Source organism: Schistocerca serialis, chromosome 1, assembly GCF_023864345.2.
Source record: "Schistocerca serialis cubense isolate TAMUIC-IGC-003099 chromosome 1, iqSchSeri2.2, whole genome shotgun sequence".
Taxonomy (NCBI): Eukaryota; Metazoa; Arthropoda; class Insecta; order Orthoptera; family Acrididae; genus Schistocerca; species Schistocerca serialis.
Window position 1 is genome coordinate 69,841,134 of NC_064638.1, and position 21,114 is coordinate 69,862,247.

General features: G+C 37.5%; 1 protein-coding gene across 1 annotated transcript in view; it reads right to left on the reverse strand.

The window, feature by feature from the left end:
• LOC126461608 (protein KIAA0100) overlaps nt 1-21,114 on the reverse strand; it is a 320,706-nt gene that overhangs the window by 279,258 nt on the left and 20,334 nt on the right. Inside the window, exons 3-4 of the mRNA XM_050096009.1 lie at nt 12,675-12,890; nt 4,134-4,412 (exon numbers count right to left, since the gene is read on the reverse strand). Of these exons, the coding sequence (XP_049951966.1) occupies nt 4,134-4,412; nt 12,675-12,890 (495 nt within the window). The remainder of the gene's footprint in view (nt 1-4,133; nt 4,413-12,674; nt 12,891-21,114) is intronic.

The window sequence follows — 21,114 nt, forward strand, 5'->3', positions numbered from 1 at the left end:
GGTATACTGAGTGTCCCAAACTAACATTTTCGTTTCTAAAAACAAGCACATCGAGGAAATGTAATTTGACGTCTACCTCCTCCTCCATTGAAAACTGAATTCTCGAGTTTATGCTGTTATAATGGTCCGTGTGCATGGGTTTGCGGTATACTGAGTGTCCCAAACTACCATTTTCATTTCTAAAAACAAGCACATCGAGGAAATGTAATTTGACGTCTACCTCCTCCTCCATTGAAAACTGAATTCTCGAGTTTATGCTGTTATAATGGTCCGTGTGCATGGGTTTGCGGTATACTGAGTGTCCCAAACTACCATTTTCATTTCTAAAAACAAGCACATCGAGGAAATGTAATTTGACGTTTACCTCCTCCTCCATTGAAAACTGAATTCTCGAGTTTATGCTGTTTAGATGTTCGTGGAACCGGCTTAGTTCCTCCCTACCATGTCTCCACAGCACAAACGTGTCATCCACGTATCGGAACCATACATTTGGTTTTTTGCTGGCAGTACCTATGGCCTGTTCTTCGAATTTCTCCATAAAGAAGTTTGCAATTACGGGACTTAGGGGGCTTCCCATAGCCACGCTATCTGTTTGCTCATAAAACTGTTCATTCCACTTGAAGTATGTGGTCATCAAACAACACTTAAACAGTTCTAATATATCAGCAGGAAAAATTTGATCCAGCTGTTCCAATACATCATTAAGTGGAACCATGGTAAACAGCGATACCACACCGAAGCTGACCAATATGTCCTCCGGCTGGACCACTATGCCATTAAATCTGCTGATGAAAATGTGTCGAATTCTTTATATAAGAGCCGAATGGCCCACATGTGGTTTAAACAGCAGGAGTTTTAAGTAATATAACTGTGGGTGAGAGACGAGGTTTAAAACTCCTGAATGACGACGATAGTATTTTGGTTCTCCCAGCTGACAAAGGAAGCGCAACGGTAGTTATGGATGTGGCCGACTATCAGAGTAAAATTACTGATCTATTGGATCCGCAAGCATATAGGAAGCTGAATAAGGACCCCACTAACAAAGTTCTCAGAACTGTGCCGCGGTTAATAAAAAAGTCCTTCATTGAAGAGAGTGTACAGAAAGGTCTCTGCAATTCGGTTGCGCTACCACCGAGGCTTTATGGATTGCCCAAAATTCATAAAGAAAATGTGCCGGTAAGACAGATAACTAAGTGCCATTGGTTCGCCCACCTACTCGTTAGCCAAGTTTTTGACTACGCTGTTGAAACCACATGTGAGCCGTTCGGACTCTTATATAAAGAATTCAACACATTTCATCAGCAGATTTAATGGCATAGTGGTCCAGCCGGAGGACATATTGGTCAGCTTCGGTGTGGTATCGCTGTTTACCATGGTTCCACTTAATGATGTATTGGAACAGCTGGATCGAATTTTTCCTGCCGATATTTTAGAACTGTTTAAGTGTTGTTTGACGACCACATACTTCAAGTGCAATGAACAGTTTGATGAGCAAACGGATGCCGTGGCTATGGAAAGCCCTGTAAGTCCCGTAATTGCAAACCTTTTTATGGAGAAATTCGAAGAACAGGCCTTAGGTACTGCCAGCAAAAAGCCAAATGAATGGTTCTGATACGTGGATGACACGTTTGTGCTGTGGAGACATGGTAGAGAGGAACTAAGCCGGTTCCACGAACATCTAAACAGCATAAACTCGAGAATTCAGTTTTCATTGGAGGAGGAGGTAGACGGCAAATTACATTTCCTCGATGTGCTTGTTTTTAGAAACGAAAATGGTAGTTTGGGACACTCAGTATACCGCAAATCCACGCACACGGACCGTTATTTGCACCGGGATTCGAACTACCACCCACAACAGAAGCGGGGTGTTACCAAGACATTAGCGGACATAGCTAGAAATATTTGTGAACCTGAGTTGCTCGACGCTGAGATGGAACATCTCCACAATGCACTAACGAAGAACGGATATTCGTCCGCTGAAATAAAACATGCGTTGAGGCAGCCACGCAGAAATCATACTGACGTACAGGCTACTACAAAATCTAAGGTTTTCCTGCAGTTTGTTAAAAATGTAACGGAAAGAATTGGGAGGATCTTGACGAAGCTGAATATTACCGTAATTTACAAGCCCACCAGGAAGATACAGCAATACCTTAAGCCTGCCAAGGACGCTTGCAAACCTTTGGAAAAAGCTGGAGTGTATAGGATCCCATGCAGCTGTGGTGATGTTTATGTGGGTACAACTAAAAGAACTGTTTCTAAACGTTTGGTAGACCACAAGCGAAATTGTAGAAGAGGAGAAATGGAACACTCAGCTATTGTGGAGCATGCTTTCCAGCCAGGGAACCACAATATTCGTTTCGAGGAGACGCAAGTACTAGCGGCCACAAGCGGATACTACAAAGGCTCTACAAGGAGGCAATCGAAATCGCTAAACATCCAAATAATTTCAACGGAAAGGAGGAGGGCGCGAAATTAAATGGTATATGGATGACGGTGTTAAAGAAGATGTGTACCACCCGTCCACTACTGGGTGATGGCAACGGCAACGGACAGCGGCCAATTGCACTGACGTTTTCAAAACACGTGACGTCACACCGCGGCACAGGAGCTCGCAGACACGGAATTTAGTGGCAGTCAGTAGCGAGCCAGTGGGTGTGTTGGACCTTCCATCGACCTACAGACCCCCCTGAAGATGTCTCCCGCAGTTGGAGACGAAACGTTGGGAATTGAGGCAAAATTCATCAACCGACCACGGCATAACAGCCCGGATAATTATAATGGACATCAGTCTTTTTGTTGTGCCTATCTGCGACTCAGTATCTCCCCTAAATGGCGAGTAGCAACTATCCTTTTCATAATTCCATCCTAGAGTTTTCATTGTTTTCTTTCTCTTCTTCATTTATAGACTTAGGAGAGAAATGGCATTTGTGATCATATACTGGGATTTTTTGTGTTATGTGATCAATCGGTGTACACAGTGAAAGGTTAGTCATGTTCGGTAGTCATTTAGTAGTAGCTTCATTTCAGATTTTACTTTGCATATGTGATAATTTTCTTGTAAGGTTAGGAGGCATCTTTTATTATATATTCTAACTATTTTCTTGTCTTTCTCTCTTGTAGTATATTTGTGATTACATTTTCTTCAAGGTTCTGCATGATTGATTCTTCTATGGATGACTCCTACAAAGGCTGCTACAAATGTAACAGGTATATAATTAGGCCCATATAAGTTCATAATGCTGAATAATTGGATATCCCAACAGTGTTGTTCTATAAGGATGATAAAGCAATCAATGAGCTGAGTTTGTACACCACTTATTTTAAAATCTTTCTTTATATACTCTGATAAAAGTCCCATTTTGAAACACAGTTTTAACCTCCCATGAACTTTCACAACAATATCCTCTCTGCTGTCTAGTGAAAGATCATTCTGAAAATAAACCACACACTGTGGTGAAGCCACTGTCAGTAATATTATTTCTCTTGAAGAATGCTTGGCCAGCAAAGTATGCACGAGAGCTATAGATAAATTTGGAAAGTACTAGAGAGGTATTCGTAGGTTTAATGATAGGTAGGTAAGCGTGCATGTCTAGATTGCTCAGTTGGTATGAAAAGTAACTTTACAGGCAAAGTTCCAGGTGCAAGTCCCAGTCAAACAAACAGCTTTAATTTATCAGAAATTTTCATAATAGCGTGCATTCCATTGACAAAATACGATTTAGTCTACACGGTTTTCATCATTTTCCACATTTTCAGTGCTCTGACACAATGACGGACTGCCAGAATGAAAATACATAGTTATCAGGAATAAATAGGAGAAGAAAATCCAATCAGTCTTGCAACTTCCAAAACTATGTGAAGATGTGTGTTTCTTATGAAGTTTCCCATACCAACTTGTTTATGTTTTATTTATCTCATCAGTCTTTACATGTCCTATCACAAAACCTCAGTGAAAATCTGTACTACTTTCTATGCAACAAGCTTGGCCTTACCACAAGGATTCACCTATGTTCTAAGTACAATATACCACTAAAGTCTCCACAGAAATGAATGAAATTTAATAAATGTATCACTTATCAATTTATTTCCTTGTGAGCAGCAGAAAAAGGAACAATGAAATAACAATATACCTCAACAGAAAATGCTCCTTGGGCTACGAATGTTGCCTCCATTGTTATTCCAAAGGAAACTTCTCCAAGGCATGCCTGACATGTTTCATCTTTTTGTACTGCATGTCTTAATATTTTGGCAGTTGCTGATGTGATTGACACATTAGCTATCAGGCTGCGAGCATTATGCACAATGCTTCCATCCAGATGAACCTCTCCAGCTGTTGCATGAATCAACCATTCGGGAGACTCAGCACGCAGAAGTATTGTGTTTACATTGTATATATGGACAGCCATGAACTGTTAAAAGAATGAGAATACATTAAAAAATAACACAATAAGTGTTCGCACAGTTAAACAACATATTTTACATCTGAAAGCTGTATTTCTTGAAGTGAGTATATGAACGATGTATGTAAAATGTTGAGGTGACTATCACCAAAATAATAATCATCATCATCATCATAATCATAATAATCATAATCATGATTATCGTTATTATTTCATATAATCTCCAGCTGCTGAGATCTAATTTCTTGGCATTTGGCTGTTAATGGATGCCTTTGGGAATATAATTTTATAACAGCATTTGAAGAGAGTGACCCACAGCACAAATGCTGCAGTGGATGCTGCTCTCAATGATTCTTCAGTTTCTAGGGGAAAAAAATCGTAGAAATAGAGATTTACAGCAGGCTGAGTAAGGAAGGTGCTATAGTGCCTCCCAGGCCTACTTCCATAGTATGTCATCCAAATATCTGACAAATGGCATCTGGCACTGTCACAGTGAACTATTGACAGCAATTTTTGCCGAGTTTAGGAAGTTTGCTTTTACTTTAGCAAACAGCAGACTGTAGATGGTACTGCAGGTATTCAGCACACAAGACAGCATTTACTTTTGTTTCTTGAGCACTTTTCTCCTATTGCCTTTTCATTTCAGTGTGAAGCATGTAGCAAAAGTTTAGGTAAATACAACAGCAATCTGATCAAACAATGGAAACTAAAGGTAGGAATATCAAAAATGTAGGGAAAGTAGGAATCCACTTTTTCCAACAATAACAATCCAAATATTGGTTCACTTTCTTTACAAAATAAGATTTAAAAAAAAAAAAAAAAAAAAAAAAACCAGTCACAGGTCATTGTACATGTGTGTGTTATTTAACATTTACTAAATGTATTCTTGATGTAACTGATCCTTTGTGTAAATAAATTGCAGTTACAGAATCAAGCATTCAATTTTTTTTAAAGATATTTGGCATCCAATTTGTGAACGTCCTGAGTTTCTTGCAGATGATTTTGAGCATACTAAAGATAATTTAAATTTCAATGTATTGGCTTTTAAGTTTTATGGTAATCATATTTCAGATTAGGCCACTAAACACAAATTTGTTGCATACTGGAGTGACACTGACTAGAGATATTGGCACTATTGAACAGATTTGTGTATTGGCGTGCAGTTGTTGAAAGAGAAGCAAACCATCATTTATTGGTATTGTTAAGGTATTACCACATGCACAAGAATAAGTGGCTAACCCTCTGCTACAACTTTTCCATTTTTCCCACTTTTGGACTAGGTGATTTTAATAGGTGTTTGAGAGTCTGAAATTCACTCATTACTGTAGCAGTGGAGCAGTGTTGTAGACATGTCTCTCTTGTGGCATCAGTGTATTTATATATATTTTGAGTATTCCATAATCCTGATGTATAACAATTTTTGAGCAGTCACTCAAATCTACCACAAATTCAATAAGGTATACAGAATACAATATTTTTATCATTTGCCACTGTTATTATTCTTAAGTGTTTCTTAATAGCAATGCAACTTCAAAAAAACATGATTTCTATATACTGGTAGAAAGTAAAAAATTAGTAACTTAATGAAAGAAGTGAAAAATAGTTTGTTGAAATTATAGCTGCCAAATTTCAAGAGGCTACTAATATGTGGAGATATCACCCAAGTCCAACCTTATTCTGATAACTTTATATACACTTGAAAATGAACAGTGTCTGAAATTAGTAGTGCAAATAAAGTAATTGAATACACAGCCTGGTGGAATCATGTCTTTTCAAATTTATTGTCCCCCTCTTCCCCCAAAGGAAGATGAGCTAGCAGAATTGTTGCTACAATACTCTTAGATGGTACTCAGTAATGCTGGTGAAGAACTAAAAACACTTTTTATTGATTTGCTTGGAGACAAAATTAATTTAAAACAAATTTAATGATGAATGATATACCCAGATTTATCATTTATGGAAATAGTGACCCAACAATTACAAGTATCATTCACATATTTTCATAGAATAATGTACTGAATTAAGAGTTCATCAACTGTACTAAAATCTAAACTATAAATATTCAATGAATTATCTTAAAGGCAAATTCTGTGAAACTGACTACAAATTACTGTTTTTTGCTACAAACAATATGGCCTAATTACTATGAATTTTAATTTAAAAATACTGTCTTAACTAAATTGCATTGTGTGTTTATTGTAACTGCAGATCATTACAAATATTAAAATCAAGTATTAAAAAGGCATGGGTGGAAAAAACTTGAGGTATGACATTTATCTTTTTCCCCACCATTTAGACCTTTCCCTAAGCAAAGTCTGACTTCTGACTGCAGCTTATTTGACAGACATTTTGTTAAAAAATCAACAGTTTAAATTTATTACTTCAGGGACCATATACAATACTGTGTAACATGCAAGATTGAATTGAATCGTTCATTAAAAGCCTTGTTGCTTGGGAAATCTGTCTAAATTAAAAAACAAATTAGGTGCTTCAATAATCTTCACAATTTCTTAGTAGAAATTCATTTTAATTTGGATGAAAATGTCAAGAATAAAATTATGCACCATTTGAAGGAATTTTGAAAAATTTCAATGACTATTTCCCTGCTCTATCTAGTAATAACAAATGGATTCACAATCACTTGGAATAGACAATAAATTTGGATTCCACATGAAGTGTAAACTGAAATGAGCAGCTACTCAAAGCTTCCAGTGACTAAATTACAGAAAATAAATCTTTGTAACCAATAAGTTTCTGCTTAAGCTTAGAAATGAAGTTTCCAATGCTATCAAATAAAGCGGTAACAAGTTTATTACGTGTCTCGTCCACATATCTGTGGGAAAAGGCGTTTCCTACTTACATGTATATAAAAAATAAATCCAGAAACAAACTTTACAGTGAAATTAATTCGAGACTGTCTTCACCTTCTGTTGTTCCTCGTTTCAAAATTATGTCACATGCGAAGCTGATGGCTCCTCCTCAAAGAATTCCAAGGAAGGGCTGAGCCAGTTAATTCCATAACGAAAACTTGTAGATTGACAGAAAAGTGTAAAATACATTAATATTGCATACTAGACCTACCTACTATCCAAAAGCTTCATCAGCACTTTTGATGTGGCTACAGGTGAAATGTAAAGCACTACAGAAGCATTATGCTATTAAACCATTTCCACTGAATTCAATCACTCCCATGTTACAATCAATACATTTCTGTGTAACAAACATTGTTTTACATTATGCATTATTTTTCTTTGTAAAGGATGAAGAACACTCTGTTCCTAGCATCTCAAACCTTCACGATTCTCAAAGAAATGCAGACGATTCAGGAAGCAGTTTTGCACGTGTGTGGCCAGCCATTCCTGCCTTCCCTGCACTGTCTCTTTCCTTGTTGCTCTCGAGCTCTGTTGACACTAGGGCTTAGCCAGGTACCCGAACGTCCCATGTGCCTCGACGGCACATTGTTGCCAATGCACTCTGTTGCTGGTACAGTTCAGGTCAGCTACCTGTAGTGTGGGCAACCAGACGGATCAGCTGGCCACAGCCAGGCTTGGCCTGGTAAACGTGGTACAATGCATGGCTCTGCACCTCACCCCCTAGGTAATTCTTCTTTCTGGGAAGACATTTTTGTGATGTTCAGAATTCAACAACCCCTAATTATTGTTCCCTCTATATGTCCAGAATCCTTTCCTTATCTATTAGTGTATCCCATCCTTATCATTAATAACTAATGCCTCATTTCTTTGAATGGTCCTCATTTGTTTCACCATCAACGACATTTTTCTGCTGTCAAATATTGTATTTGGCCCCTCTACTTCATTAGTCATATTTGTCAAGAATTTTTTTTCTCTATCCTCAGAATGCTGTTTGTTTCTTTTATATGCTCTACACTGTTTCTTGCTCTTCTGCACAATTTCGATTCTAGCATGAGAGTTTGTCTTGCTCTCTTCCTGGTTTTTACAGCATGTTCGCATGTTTAATTGAACCAATTCTTACTGGTTATTGGCATTAGGCTTACAGTGCTCTTTAAACATTCCCATTGACCATTAACATTTCCATCATTACTGCATTCTGATGCCAGGACTTCAAATTTGTTATGCACTCTGATATTATACTGGTGACACAACTCAGGATCCGTAAGCTTCTCAGCATCAAATTGTCTATCGGCTATCTTTTTCCTCTTTCTTTTATAATATAGCTGCACCTGGTAGTTTGCTGATAGCTAGTTAATGGTCTGTGTCTGCATTAGCCCCTCTGTAATGTGTCATATACTTCTTGTAAGTCTCATCTGTAAGAATATGATAAATCTCATTCACGGTATTATCTTCTGGGGAAATACAGGTCACTTTGTGTATCCATTTGTGGGGGGAAAGTCATCGAGCTTACTCCAAGTTTCCAGCTGAGCATATTTTTAATAAAGCTTTATAATTATCAAACACAATCACTTGAAATTCATGCAGTTATATCCATTCCTACAATACTGTTTGTAAACTCTGTAGATCTTTCTTTAAGCTTTTAAAAATAATTACTTTTGTTTTCTGTATCATTTTAGACATCTGATAATGGTTGAATGGCCAAAACTGTTGGTAACAACAAATAAAAAGTTGTTATAAAATTAGCTACCTGTTTGGTAATGAAACTTTTGACATGCTACCCACTCTTCACTTCAAGAAATATTAACTCTACTTGTGAAAAGTGGGCAACTATCTCTCCTGTCTTGGCTATTTTGTTTGAACAGTGGCATAAGTAACAGAATTGTATTTATAAGTTACTTGTGCCCTTAATCTACACAAAATCCTTCTTTTATTTACATATACAACAATTTAACATAGTTATAAACAGATAACATTAATATAGTGAAAGGAGGCTTGCCTGCAGAGGAAGCTGTGATGGTTGAAATTAAGTTTTGCAGAGCAGCCACAACACCCACTCACTCTTTTGATACGTTTCACTCTACATTACAAGGGCATCATCAGAATCTCTGAATTTTAGAGTTTAAGGTACGTTTTGGGCACCACAAATAAGTTGGCTGTATCATTGTACAGCCAACTTAATAAATGGTGCTGGCAATGTAATCAGCCAAACACTGTATTTTAAATTGTAAATTCCAGAGATTTTGATGGTGCTGTTACAATACTACACAGTGAAACTGGTTAATAAAACCTACTGAATGCAACCATAGCTGTCCTGAACACCTTAATTTAGACAACATTAATTTAATATTGCAACTCTTCATATTGACCAGCATCAGAGGAGCTCCAATTTAAAAGAAAAGATGGGAAGAAGGAAGAAAGGAAGGATGTAATGGAACATTTTTATCACAGCTGCAGTATTATTCACAAGAGATGTTTATGCTAGGGGTCAGCATTTCTCATCACAAAGATGGGGAACATTGCTGATAAATTAGGAGCACACACAGGATATAATACTAAATTCAATGTTTAATGCAACCATTTATGAAGGACAAGCTGATGGACTGAATTCATTCCAATGTAAAACATTTGTAACGCTTGACAAAAAAAGGTGCAGCATCCAGAAAGGAAGAATGAAATGAGATGAGATTTTGCAGGTTGATAAGGTATGTGAAGATGTTTCAGTGAGTACAAAATCATCAGGTCTAGTTTACAAACAACTTGATGGTACCAGCTGACTTATCAGTATGGCACTGTACCCTCCCTGACCTTGATGCATGCACCACTTCATTTGGGATTGGTGTTATAAAATCATGTCCTTTTCTAAGGCAAGCAGGTTCACAAATCTAACTGGTCATTGATACTCTGGATATTGTCACAGGGACAGAGTTGACGTATGGGTCTGTCCCACAGATATTCTATAGGGGACAGATTTGAGGATCTTGCTGGTCACAGGACTACTCCAATGTCAAGCAGTTTTTAGGGATACATATGAAGTGTGGGCAAGCATTGTCTTGTTGAAAAATGGCACAGAGATACAGCCTTAGGAGAAGTAAAGCATGAGGATGTAGGATGTCTGTGGCTTACCATTTTTCCCACCTGATTTCCCTCAATCACTACCAGACTTGACCTAAAGTAACACCGAATGGCTCCTCACACCATGACGTCACGAGTTAACACTGTTATTCCTCTCCAAAATGTTGAAAGAATTAGACCTATTCTTCAGGCCACCACGACATTTACTGATGACAGTCATCCAGAGTTGTGTAGAACCACAATTCATTGCTGAACACAATGCGACGCCATTCATCAGCACTCCATACTTACGTGTCACAGCACCATTCAAACACAGTCATTTATGTTGTAGCACTAATGGATACCCAGATATGGAATAGTAATTCCATATTCCTCCTACTGCTAGACTCTGACCAATGGAGCACGATGACATAGAAAGCTGCAGTGAGTTCTCAGATAATGGGCACAGATGTAACAGTATTACGATGTGCTTGGTCCCAATATGGCAATCATTCCTTGTGGTGGTCAATACGATTGGCCGGAACCTGGACACCAAGTATGTCTGTCCTGAGATTGCCAATCAGTCCAGTATCAGGTCACAGTCACATACGATGCCCTACAAATCTGGATATTGTTCAATTTCACCAGCCGTCCGAACGGAGACCCACAATGAGGCCCCTTGCAAGCTCTGTCATGTGCTTGCTGTCTGACACAAGGCACAGCATCTCTGTATCTTTCACAGTGATCACTCAATATCTGATGCCGTTCACACCCGTTATTCTAGTTGGGTTCTTTGGGGAAGAAGATTAGACATCGAGGTCATCGGTCTCATCGGATTAGGGAAGGATGGGGAAGGAAGTCGGCCGTGCCCTTTCAAAGGAACCATCCCGGCATTTGCCTGGAGCGATTTAGGGAAATCATGGAAAACCTAAATCAGGAGGGCCGGATGGGGGATTGAACTGTCGTCCTCCCGAATGCGAGTTCAGTGTCTAACCACTGCGCTACCTCGCTCGGTCATTATTCTAGTAACAACACTAAACATAAACAATGCCAATGAATTTTGGTGGTCATTCTATCCATCACACACACACACACACACACACACACACACACACACACACACACACACACACACACACAGAGAGAGAGAGAGAGAGAGAGAGAGAGAGAGAGAGAGAGAGAGAGACTAGACCTCATTGCATCATTTTTTGGTCACAAAGATTAATCTGTGACAACTGTCATTTGAATGTTTTCTTTCATGTGAAATACTGCTTTATATTCCTTGCTGCTTTTTTATATGATTTTATTTGTTTTGTGTTGTCATAGCAAGAAATTCTGTAGAGCTTCCTATACTCCCTACATCACTTTGCTATGCCTATTCCAGGCTGTTTGTTTATTCTTATGTTTTTGAAAGAACATACAGTATTCAAATGTTAAAAATTTGATTGGTTCTGATCCAACTTGCCTGTTGTCCCTACTTTAACTATGATATGAACAATATTATGAAAAGGATGGATTGCAACTCAGCATAAAAATGACACACTGAGTTGCAGACAACCACAACAAAAAGCTGTTACACACAGAGCTTCTGGCCACGGGTTTCTTCAGAAAGGAAGAGAAAAAACACACAATGATATAAGGAGGCACACCACACTCATACATGACCACTCTCTCTGGCTGCTGGGGCCAGAATGCAATGGTGTCGCGTCAAGAGGAAACAGCAATCTGTAGTGGGGCGGGGAAAAGGGGAGGGGGATATTAAGATATCATCCCATTCTCAACCTAGAGTAACCTACTGTCCCCACATCCTAAAGCCAACAATAGTTTCCACCCTCTCTGTCCTATCACTTCCTCCTGATTCACATCCCCCCCCCCCCCCCCCCCCATTGTGCTCTGCTCTCTGTCAATGCCACTCGTCATTTCCCCTCTCTGCTTCTCTCCTTTTCTGCTCCCCATTCCCCCCACCCTCACCCTCCCCAACACCGTGCCAGGCAGCCTCGTCTGCCCAAAATCAATTCCCTGCACACTCAGTCCACTCGTGTAGAAGTGTGCACATATTCCCCCCCCCCCCTCCCCCCCTGAAGATGGCTTTGCGAAAAGCTCAGTTTGTAACAGTCTTTATTGTTGTGGCTGGCTACAACTCAGTGTTTTGCCTCTACATTGAGAAGTAATCTATCCTTATCATAATAATATTGATATTTCAACCTGGAATTTCCACTGTTTGACAATATTTCCTTATCAAGTTTTTTTTATTTTATTTATTTTTATTATGAAAAGATATACATCATAATTACACATATGGAATGTTGTACAATGAAATTATGGGAACAAAGTACACTGATTGTACCTGTGCAAATGTAATTATCACCGGAGGAATCTTCTTATTGCAGAAGTTGGGGCTTTCACTCTCCCCTTTAGAAAGATGAGCTTTATTTACTTTATCACCTTTAACGTCACTGCCAAACACATCTTTATTTATGCGTACATCTTTTATTACTACAGAAATGAGTTTAGTAACTTCACTGCTGAAGAAACTGCTGCGGAAACCAACTTCATCGATGTGCTGGAAAAAGAAAAAGACAGATCAAAAATGCAGACAGGCAAGTAGCAATCTATTTGATATTCATGAATGTTACACAAGAGATTAATATTATCCACAGTAAACATATTTCTAGCTAAATCTGAATCACTAATATATGTACATATGCACAAAACCTTTCTCCAGGAAGAAAACGAAATTTTAATATACTATGTTCTACTGAAAGATTCACAGAAAAGGTATACTTTTCCTGTTGAAGACAAAATGAGCAGCTGTGAGGCTGTGCTACAGGGGCTCACAAATGTTGAGTACCAGTAAGGATGCAAGGAAAGAAAAACTACATTAACATTTGCTATTTATTGTGTAAGATAGGAAAAAAAGATAAAATATAAAACTTTAAGGGAGGAAAACTTTTTAAAGAAACAGCAACTCCGTTTGCATTACTATGATAGCTGAATTTGAAAAACCAGCCACTACAGACAAACTTGCAATACTTATATGTGTTAAAAAGATTGACTTAGGTGAACTGAACACTTAGTGATGTTCAAATTGCTGTACATGGATGAGAAAGACATTAATGACCAAGTGTTTATTTGATTAACAAATGAGAAGGTAAAATAGCAAAGTGTTCAGTTGTGGACAGTGCTAAATCACATTGCAATGCCACCCTAATGAATGTGAAATTTGTCTTTTTGCTTTCAAACACTACTCACACTGCCCAGCCCTTGAATTGGGAAACTATTCATAATCGTAAAGTTTTTTGTTGGCATAAAGTGCCACCATATATGCCTATGAACAGTACAATCTACCAATGTATTGACCATGATCTGTGGATATCCTCTGCATTTAGACTACAACTGTTGCCATGTTTATATTGGTAAATGATGTTTTGAAATATGTTGACAAGAAAACACTGTTAATTGGTGTATTCTGTGATTTTGCATTGCTCACTATGACTGGCTAAAATCTTACCTACAGGTCAGGCAGCAAAAAAATAGTTTTAGATTTAAAAATGGGAATAGGAAACAGTGTCTGGGAACAGCATTTGTGGAGTTCTACAGGAATTTGTTCTTAGTCTCCTACAATTTCTAACATACTGTAATTATCTACCCTTTCTCTCCACCAGTGCTAGCAACTTTACAATGATTTCTGATGAAATAAGCATCGTGAGTGACAACAAAATATCTGGCACCCTAAAGACTGCCCTTTGCTTGCAGATATTCTGAAATGATTCGCAGTAAATTCACAAGTAATAAACACCAGCAATATTCTATTCGTTCCTCAGCAGAAGAGCTGACATGAGATTGTTACTGCTCCCAAAAGTCAGCAGAAAAGTGAATACATTGTTCAGAATTCTTAAGTGTGCCAACTTCCTCTCAATCTTGTGAAGGCTGTGCTTAGCAACACTTGCCATATTGGAGATATCACAGTCTCAAAACTTGCCTATTTTGTTTATTTACACTCAAGTGTTACAGAAACATGTTCTGGATATGGCCGTACCAAGGACCTAGCAAGATAGGCTCCTGGCAAGGGCACAGGCACGGACTGGGTGCAAAACCTGACCATGTGGCCAGTTTTTTTAAAAAAATGTGGTCTATGAATTAAAGTAGAGAAATATACGAATTTTCCTATACCTCGTGTTCCTGTCATTTCTTCCAATGAGAAGCTCTTCCTCATCCTGCGACAGCAAATGCATGATGTTGTCATGGCATCATTTCGATAAGGGAGTCTGATCAAGAAAATTACTATTACCAAACATATATGTATCTCTAATGGGGTTTCTATGGCAACAGTACATTTGGTTCACACAGCTGCCACTTACACAACTTACACAACTATCTCATGCTCAACAATGAAGCTCTTGTTGCACCTTTGCTACAATATTGTGGGATCTCATTTGTCGATGAGAAGGTGTTGAAGCAATACATTCCACATTCCACATTCCACATAATGCCACTTGACTGAAGGCATCTGATTATTGCCGACTAAGGACTAAAGCAGCACTCTTTGAGCTAAAGTGTTTTTAAAGTATTTAACAGAATAATAAGTGCATACAAAATAAATCTCGGATATACCAAAAATTTTTATGTGACTAATTTCCCGTGAAGAAACACCAGAAATGAAAGCTCTGTCTTATGCTCGAAGATGTGTATTCTGATGCCAAATATAGCAGAGCTATAGTAGCTAGTTAAAGTAATAGCTACTTTCAAGTTCTATGTGAAAGAGCAGATAAAGTGCACTGACACAGCTTCCCATATGAATATTTCAAAGGTTTCTTCAAAATATTGGTTAAGATATGCTTATGTGACTGCAGTATCATGGGTGAAAGCAGACTAACATCTTGCCCACATGATGCAACACAGCTTGTAAACTTGACCCCAGTGACATAATCAACGAGTTTATTCAGTCAAAATAAATAAATGCAAAATAAAATGACAATATAGCTAATAATAAAGCCGTGAAATCATCGTATCGGTCTGTTCATATATATGAACATGCTAACCTCCAAAACTTCTAGAGGAATTTTCATGGGGTTTTCGCAGGTAATTTGAGCGTAGCTTGGGGGAATGTACAGTCTATTTCTTGAATCATGGAAGAAAAAGGATATCATATTTAAAGTTTTATCTAAAATCATCATACCTGTCTGTCTGAACACGCTAATCTCCAAAATTACTAGATGAAATTTTATAGGGTTTTCACGTGTAACTTTAGCATAGCTTGGGACAATATACAGGTTTTATTCCATTAAAATTGAACTTGAACATGCTAATCTCCAAAACCACTAGATGAATTTTCATGGGGATTCTAAAGGTAACGTAAACATAGCTTGGGGCAGGATATAGGCCTTACATTACATTAATCCTTGTTCCGTAGATCATGAATACGATATTGTAATGATGTTGAGTGTGTCACTTTAACATAAGTTTTCTTTACACAAATTATTTTTTTTTTTTTTACAATTACTACTTCATATCTAAGAAGTCATCTATTGAGTAGAAGGAGTTGTCATTCAGATATTCTTTTAATTTGCTTTTAAATGTTGGTTGGCTATCTGTCAGACTTTTAATTCTATTTGGCAAATGACCAAAGATTTATGTGGCAGCATACTTCACCTCTTTCTGTGCCAAAGTGAGATTTAATCCAGAATAGTGAATATCAGCCTTTCTTCTAGTGTTGTAGCTATGCACTTTGCTGTTATTTTTTAATTGGGATGGGTTATTAAAGACAAATTTCATAAGTGAATATATGTATTGTGAAGGTACTGTGAATATCCCGAGTTCCTTAAATAAATGTCTGCAAGGTGATCTTGGGTGGACTCCAGCTATTATTCTGATCACACACTTTTGTACAATGAATACTTTCTCTCTTAATGACGAATTGCCCCAAAATATGATGCCATATGAAAATAGTGACTGAAAATAGGCACAGTAGGCTAATTTACTGATATGTTTATCACCAAAATTTTCAATAACCCTAATATCATAAGTAGCTAAACCTAACCATTTCAGCAGATCATTGATGTGTTCCTTCTAATTCAATTTCTCATCAATGTACACACCCAGAAATTTTGAGTATTCTACCTTAGCAAGAGACTTCCATTCATAGTCTATATTTATCAATGGTGTTATGCCATTTACTGTACAGAATTGTATAAACTGGGTTTTTTCAAAATTTAGTGAGAGTTCATTTGCAGAGAACCATTTAATAATTTTTCTGAAAGACATTATTTGCAATTTCCTCAGCTGATTCTTGCTTCTTGAGTGTGATTACTATACTTGTATCATCAGCAAAAAGAACTAACTTTGCATCTTCATGAATATAGAGTGGCAAGTCGTTAATATATATTAAGAACAACAAGGGTCCCAAGACTGAACCCTGTGGGACACCATTCTTGATACCTCCCCAGTTAGAAGACTCTGCTGTTTTTTTGTACACTATCTGTACTATTAATTTCAACCTTCTGCATTCTTCCAGTTAAGTATGAATTAAACCATTTGTGCACTGTCTCACTCATATATAGCATTTTCTGTTGAAAAGCATTTCTAAAAACCAAATTCACATTTAGTTATTACTCCATTTTTACAAATATGTGATGCTACTCTTGAATACATTACTTTTTCAAAATTTTTGGATAAAGCTGTCAGAAGTGAGATTGGGCAGTAGTTGTTAGCACCAGATCTATCCCCTTTTTTATGCAATGGTTTAACAATAGCATATTTCAGTATATCTGGAAAAATTCCCTGTTTCAGTGAGCTACTACATATGTGGCTGAGAATCCCACTTATTTGTTGGGAACAAGCTTTTAGTACTCTGTTGGAAATGCCATCAATTCCATGTGAGCTTTTACTTTTGAGTGAATTGATTATTTTCCTAATTTCAGTAGGATTGATGGGTTGAATTTCAATTTTATCAAATTGCATAGGTACTGCCTCTGTCATATACTGCCTTGCATTTTCGAATGAATAGCTGGAACCTATTTTCTCTGCAGCACTTAAAAATGATTACAAGTGTTTTCTACTTCTGACTTCTTGTTAACAAACTTTTCATTGCATTTGTTAGAAATAAAGTCTTCCTGTGCTCTCAGTTGCCCTGTTTCCCTTTTCATAATATTCCAAATTGTTTTAATTTTATTATTATCAGATGTGCTAATCTCAGACATAATGCACATACTTCCGAATTTTTTAATAACTTTTCTTAATATAGTGCAGTAGTTTTTATAATGTTTCATTGTTTCAGGATCATTACTCCTACTAGCTCTAAGATACATTTCCCTTTTCTGTTTACAAGATATTTTTATCCCTTTAGTAAGCCATGGCTTTTTACATGGTTTCTTAAAACTATATTCTATCTTCTTTGGGAATCTGTTTTCAAATATACTCACAAAGGTATCATGAAATAGGTTAAATTTTAAATTAGCATCATGTTCCCTGTACACCTCATCCCAGTCTAACTGTTGCAAGCATTCCCTAAAATTTTGAAGTGTTAAATCGTTAATGGAACACACTATTTTGGAGGACTGTTTTGCATTACTATATGGAGCTATATCATATTCTGTAGCTAGCTGTGCATCGTGAGCAGACAGAACATTCTTAACAGGAAAAGTTTTTATTTGATTGAATTTATCTTGGTCTATGAAAACGTTATCTATCACTGTGCCACCCAAGAAGGAACATCAATAACTGATGTCAAATTTTAACATATATGGCAACTCCTCTCTCCATAGTGTCTCTACTTACATGTGCTGAAAGCTTATATCCACCTACATTTACCATTTCCATACCTGTGACTATATGATGTTCAGACAGGCATAGTACATCTATTCCACCCTCAGTTTCTAAATCTTCTATACAAACAAGAAGCTCATCTACTTTGTTTTTTAATCCCCTGATATCCTGATGCAATATATTAACATTATTTTTTACTGTGCTTTTATGTGAATCTTGTGACATATTAACATTATTTTTCACTGTACTGTTATGAGAATCTTGTGATATCTTCACATCACTAGTATCTGCCTGTCTGAACTTTTTGTTAAGCATAATTTCATCAATGTAGGCTGATTGGATACTGATCTTAGCCTAAAAAAGTACTACCTTGAGTTTCAGTGCCCCACCCCCTTAAGATCTTGCTATCATCCCAGCCAGTTTACCCTTCCATTTCCTATTGAGATGCAGGCCATGTCTTGTGCAGTCCCACCTCCAACCACAATCAGCAGAAACCAAACCTATGCCTGACAAAGTAGCCGCCCAAAGCTGCTGATCTAGCTCCATATTGACCCTCCTGACAGAACTGTTCAACTGGGGTCGGTCATACCGCATGAAAGCGGGAACCATGCCAACATGTGTATGGTTCGTTGCAGATGCTTTTTTGACCAGGTCACACTCAATATTGTAGCCCTGGTCCCTATCAATACTGTTTCCTGCTGCCCCCACTACCACAACATGATCCTGCTTTGTAAAACCTTCTATCACTTGGCTAAGACATCTGACCTGGTACCTTGTCACCTAATTTTTCCTGCAAAATCTGGACCATACCTCTTCCATGGCTACTACCCAACAACAGAGCTTTCCTCCTACTTTCTACTTTTTTTTGCAACAGTTGGTTTCCTAGTGAAAGTCTGTTGAGTGCTGACTACACTTACATCTACTTGAGCCTCTTCCTTAGCTGACTGAGATAGCAAGGCAAATCTATTGTTTGTGCCAATGATGAAACTGTCTGATACTGTTCTCTTTCTGTGGCCCCTGTTCCTTGCTACCACTTCCCACCTGTCTTCACCCTCCTCCCCCCTTAACCTCATCAGTTCCTCCCTAGCACTATCCAGTTCAGCCTAAAGGGCTCTAATCTTCCCTTACTGTTCCACTATTTTCCTATCCTTTGAACATAATCTGCAATACCATGGAAGAGACCCACTTACTTCCCCGATTCCTATGCCACTACATTCACCCCAATGTAACCATCTGCCACAACAGCTGCACAGAACCCCAGAACTGACTTTCCTACAGCAGCTCAAACACTTCTCGCTCATGGTTGTTTACAATATTTTTTACAAAATTTATCTAGGCAATAACAGTAATATTCTATTAACTACAGATCACAAAAGCCACTAAAGTTATGTGGAACACTAATATATGTGTATACTATTAATATAGTAATGTAATGCAGTTAAACTAACGTTAAAAATCAAAACTTGTATACCCAAAAAATTAGGCCTAATATCGTGTATGTGCAATATGTACTTTATGCATTTTGAATGGAAATAAAAGATAGAACTTAAAACCTTTAGTTCCCCAAGTAGATACGGTACTACTATACATATGTGTAATGAAAACAACCTAAATTCTTCACTTAATACTTAAAGAAATGTCTTAAATTTGTATGTAATTTAATCAAAATCAGATACTGGAAAGAATTGTTTTTTAAATTTTATATGTGTCTGCTCAACTTAGTAGTTTGGATGTTTACCTAAGTGACAGCATAGTACAGCAAAGAACCTATACATGACACCATTAGTTTTGTAGTCACCAAAGAGTCAACAGATAGTGCTTTTAGTTTTTTTACTCCAGTGATAGTCATATTTTGGAAGTTTATCTCAGTGACAGAATTAAGTGCTTCTATCTTTTCTTTACTCGTTCACTAACAGTGAATTTACTTAGATGGGGTATATGGATTTACAGATTTCACTTTGTGTATTAAAAAGTTACCAAAATTGCTTTACTTCTTTTTATAGGTTTTATTTGTATTTCATTTCTTGACCAGGAAAAATTAATTTTTGGGAAACGTTACCGAAACGTTATCCTATGTGTGTTCCACTTCCACTGGCTGAGGTACAGAACCCTAAAAAGTGATGGTATGTCCTATGGATTCTAAATCTTTACATTTAGAATCATATATTACCACCAGGGGAAAGACAGATGCCACCTAAAGAAAAATTAAAGAGAGCTTGGGAGAAAAGAGAACTAAGAGCTGAGACAGAAAACCAGTCCTATGCAAAGAAGGGAAAGCTGAAAGGTGGAAGGATTATACAAACACTCTATACAAGGGAGATATACTTGAGAACAATATTATTGAAATAGAAGAGGACGTAGATGAAGAGGAGGTGGGAGATATGATACTGTATGAAGAATCTGACAGAGCACTGAAAGACCTAAGTCAAAACAAGACCCCGGGAGTAGGCAACATTCCATTCGAACTACTGATAGTCTTTGGAGAGCCAGCCATGACAAAACTCTTCCATCTGGTGATGAAGTTGTATGAGGCAAGCAAACTATCCTTAGACTTATGGAAGAATATAATAATTCCAATTCCAAAGAAAGCAGGTGTTACAGCAGTGAAAATTACCAAACTATCAGTTTAACAAGTCACCATTGCAAAATGCCAACAAGAATTCTTTACAGAAGAATGGAAAAACTGGTAAAAGCCAACCTTGGAGAAGATCATTTTGGATTCTGGAGAAATGTAGGAACATGTGAGGCAATACTGAACCAACAATTTCTCAAAGAAGACCGTTTAAAAATAAGGCAAACTTATGTATACAGGATTTGTAGACTTACAGAAAGCTTTTGACTTTGTTGGGTGGAATACTCTCTTTCAAATTCCAAAGACAGCAGAGGTAAAACACAGGAAGCGAAAAACTATTTACAATTTGTACAGAAAGCAGATGGCAGAGTTGAGGGGCATGAAAGGGAAGCAATGGTGGAGATAGGAGTAAGACAGGGTCATAGCCTATCTCCAATGTCATTCAGTCTGT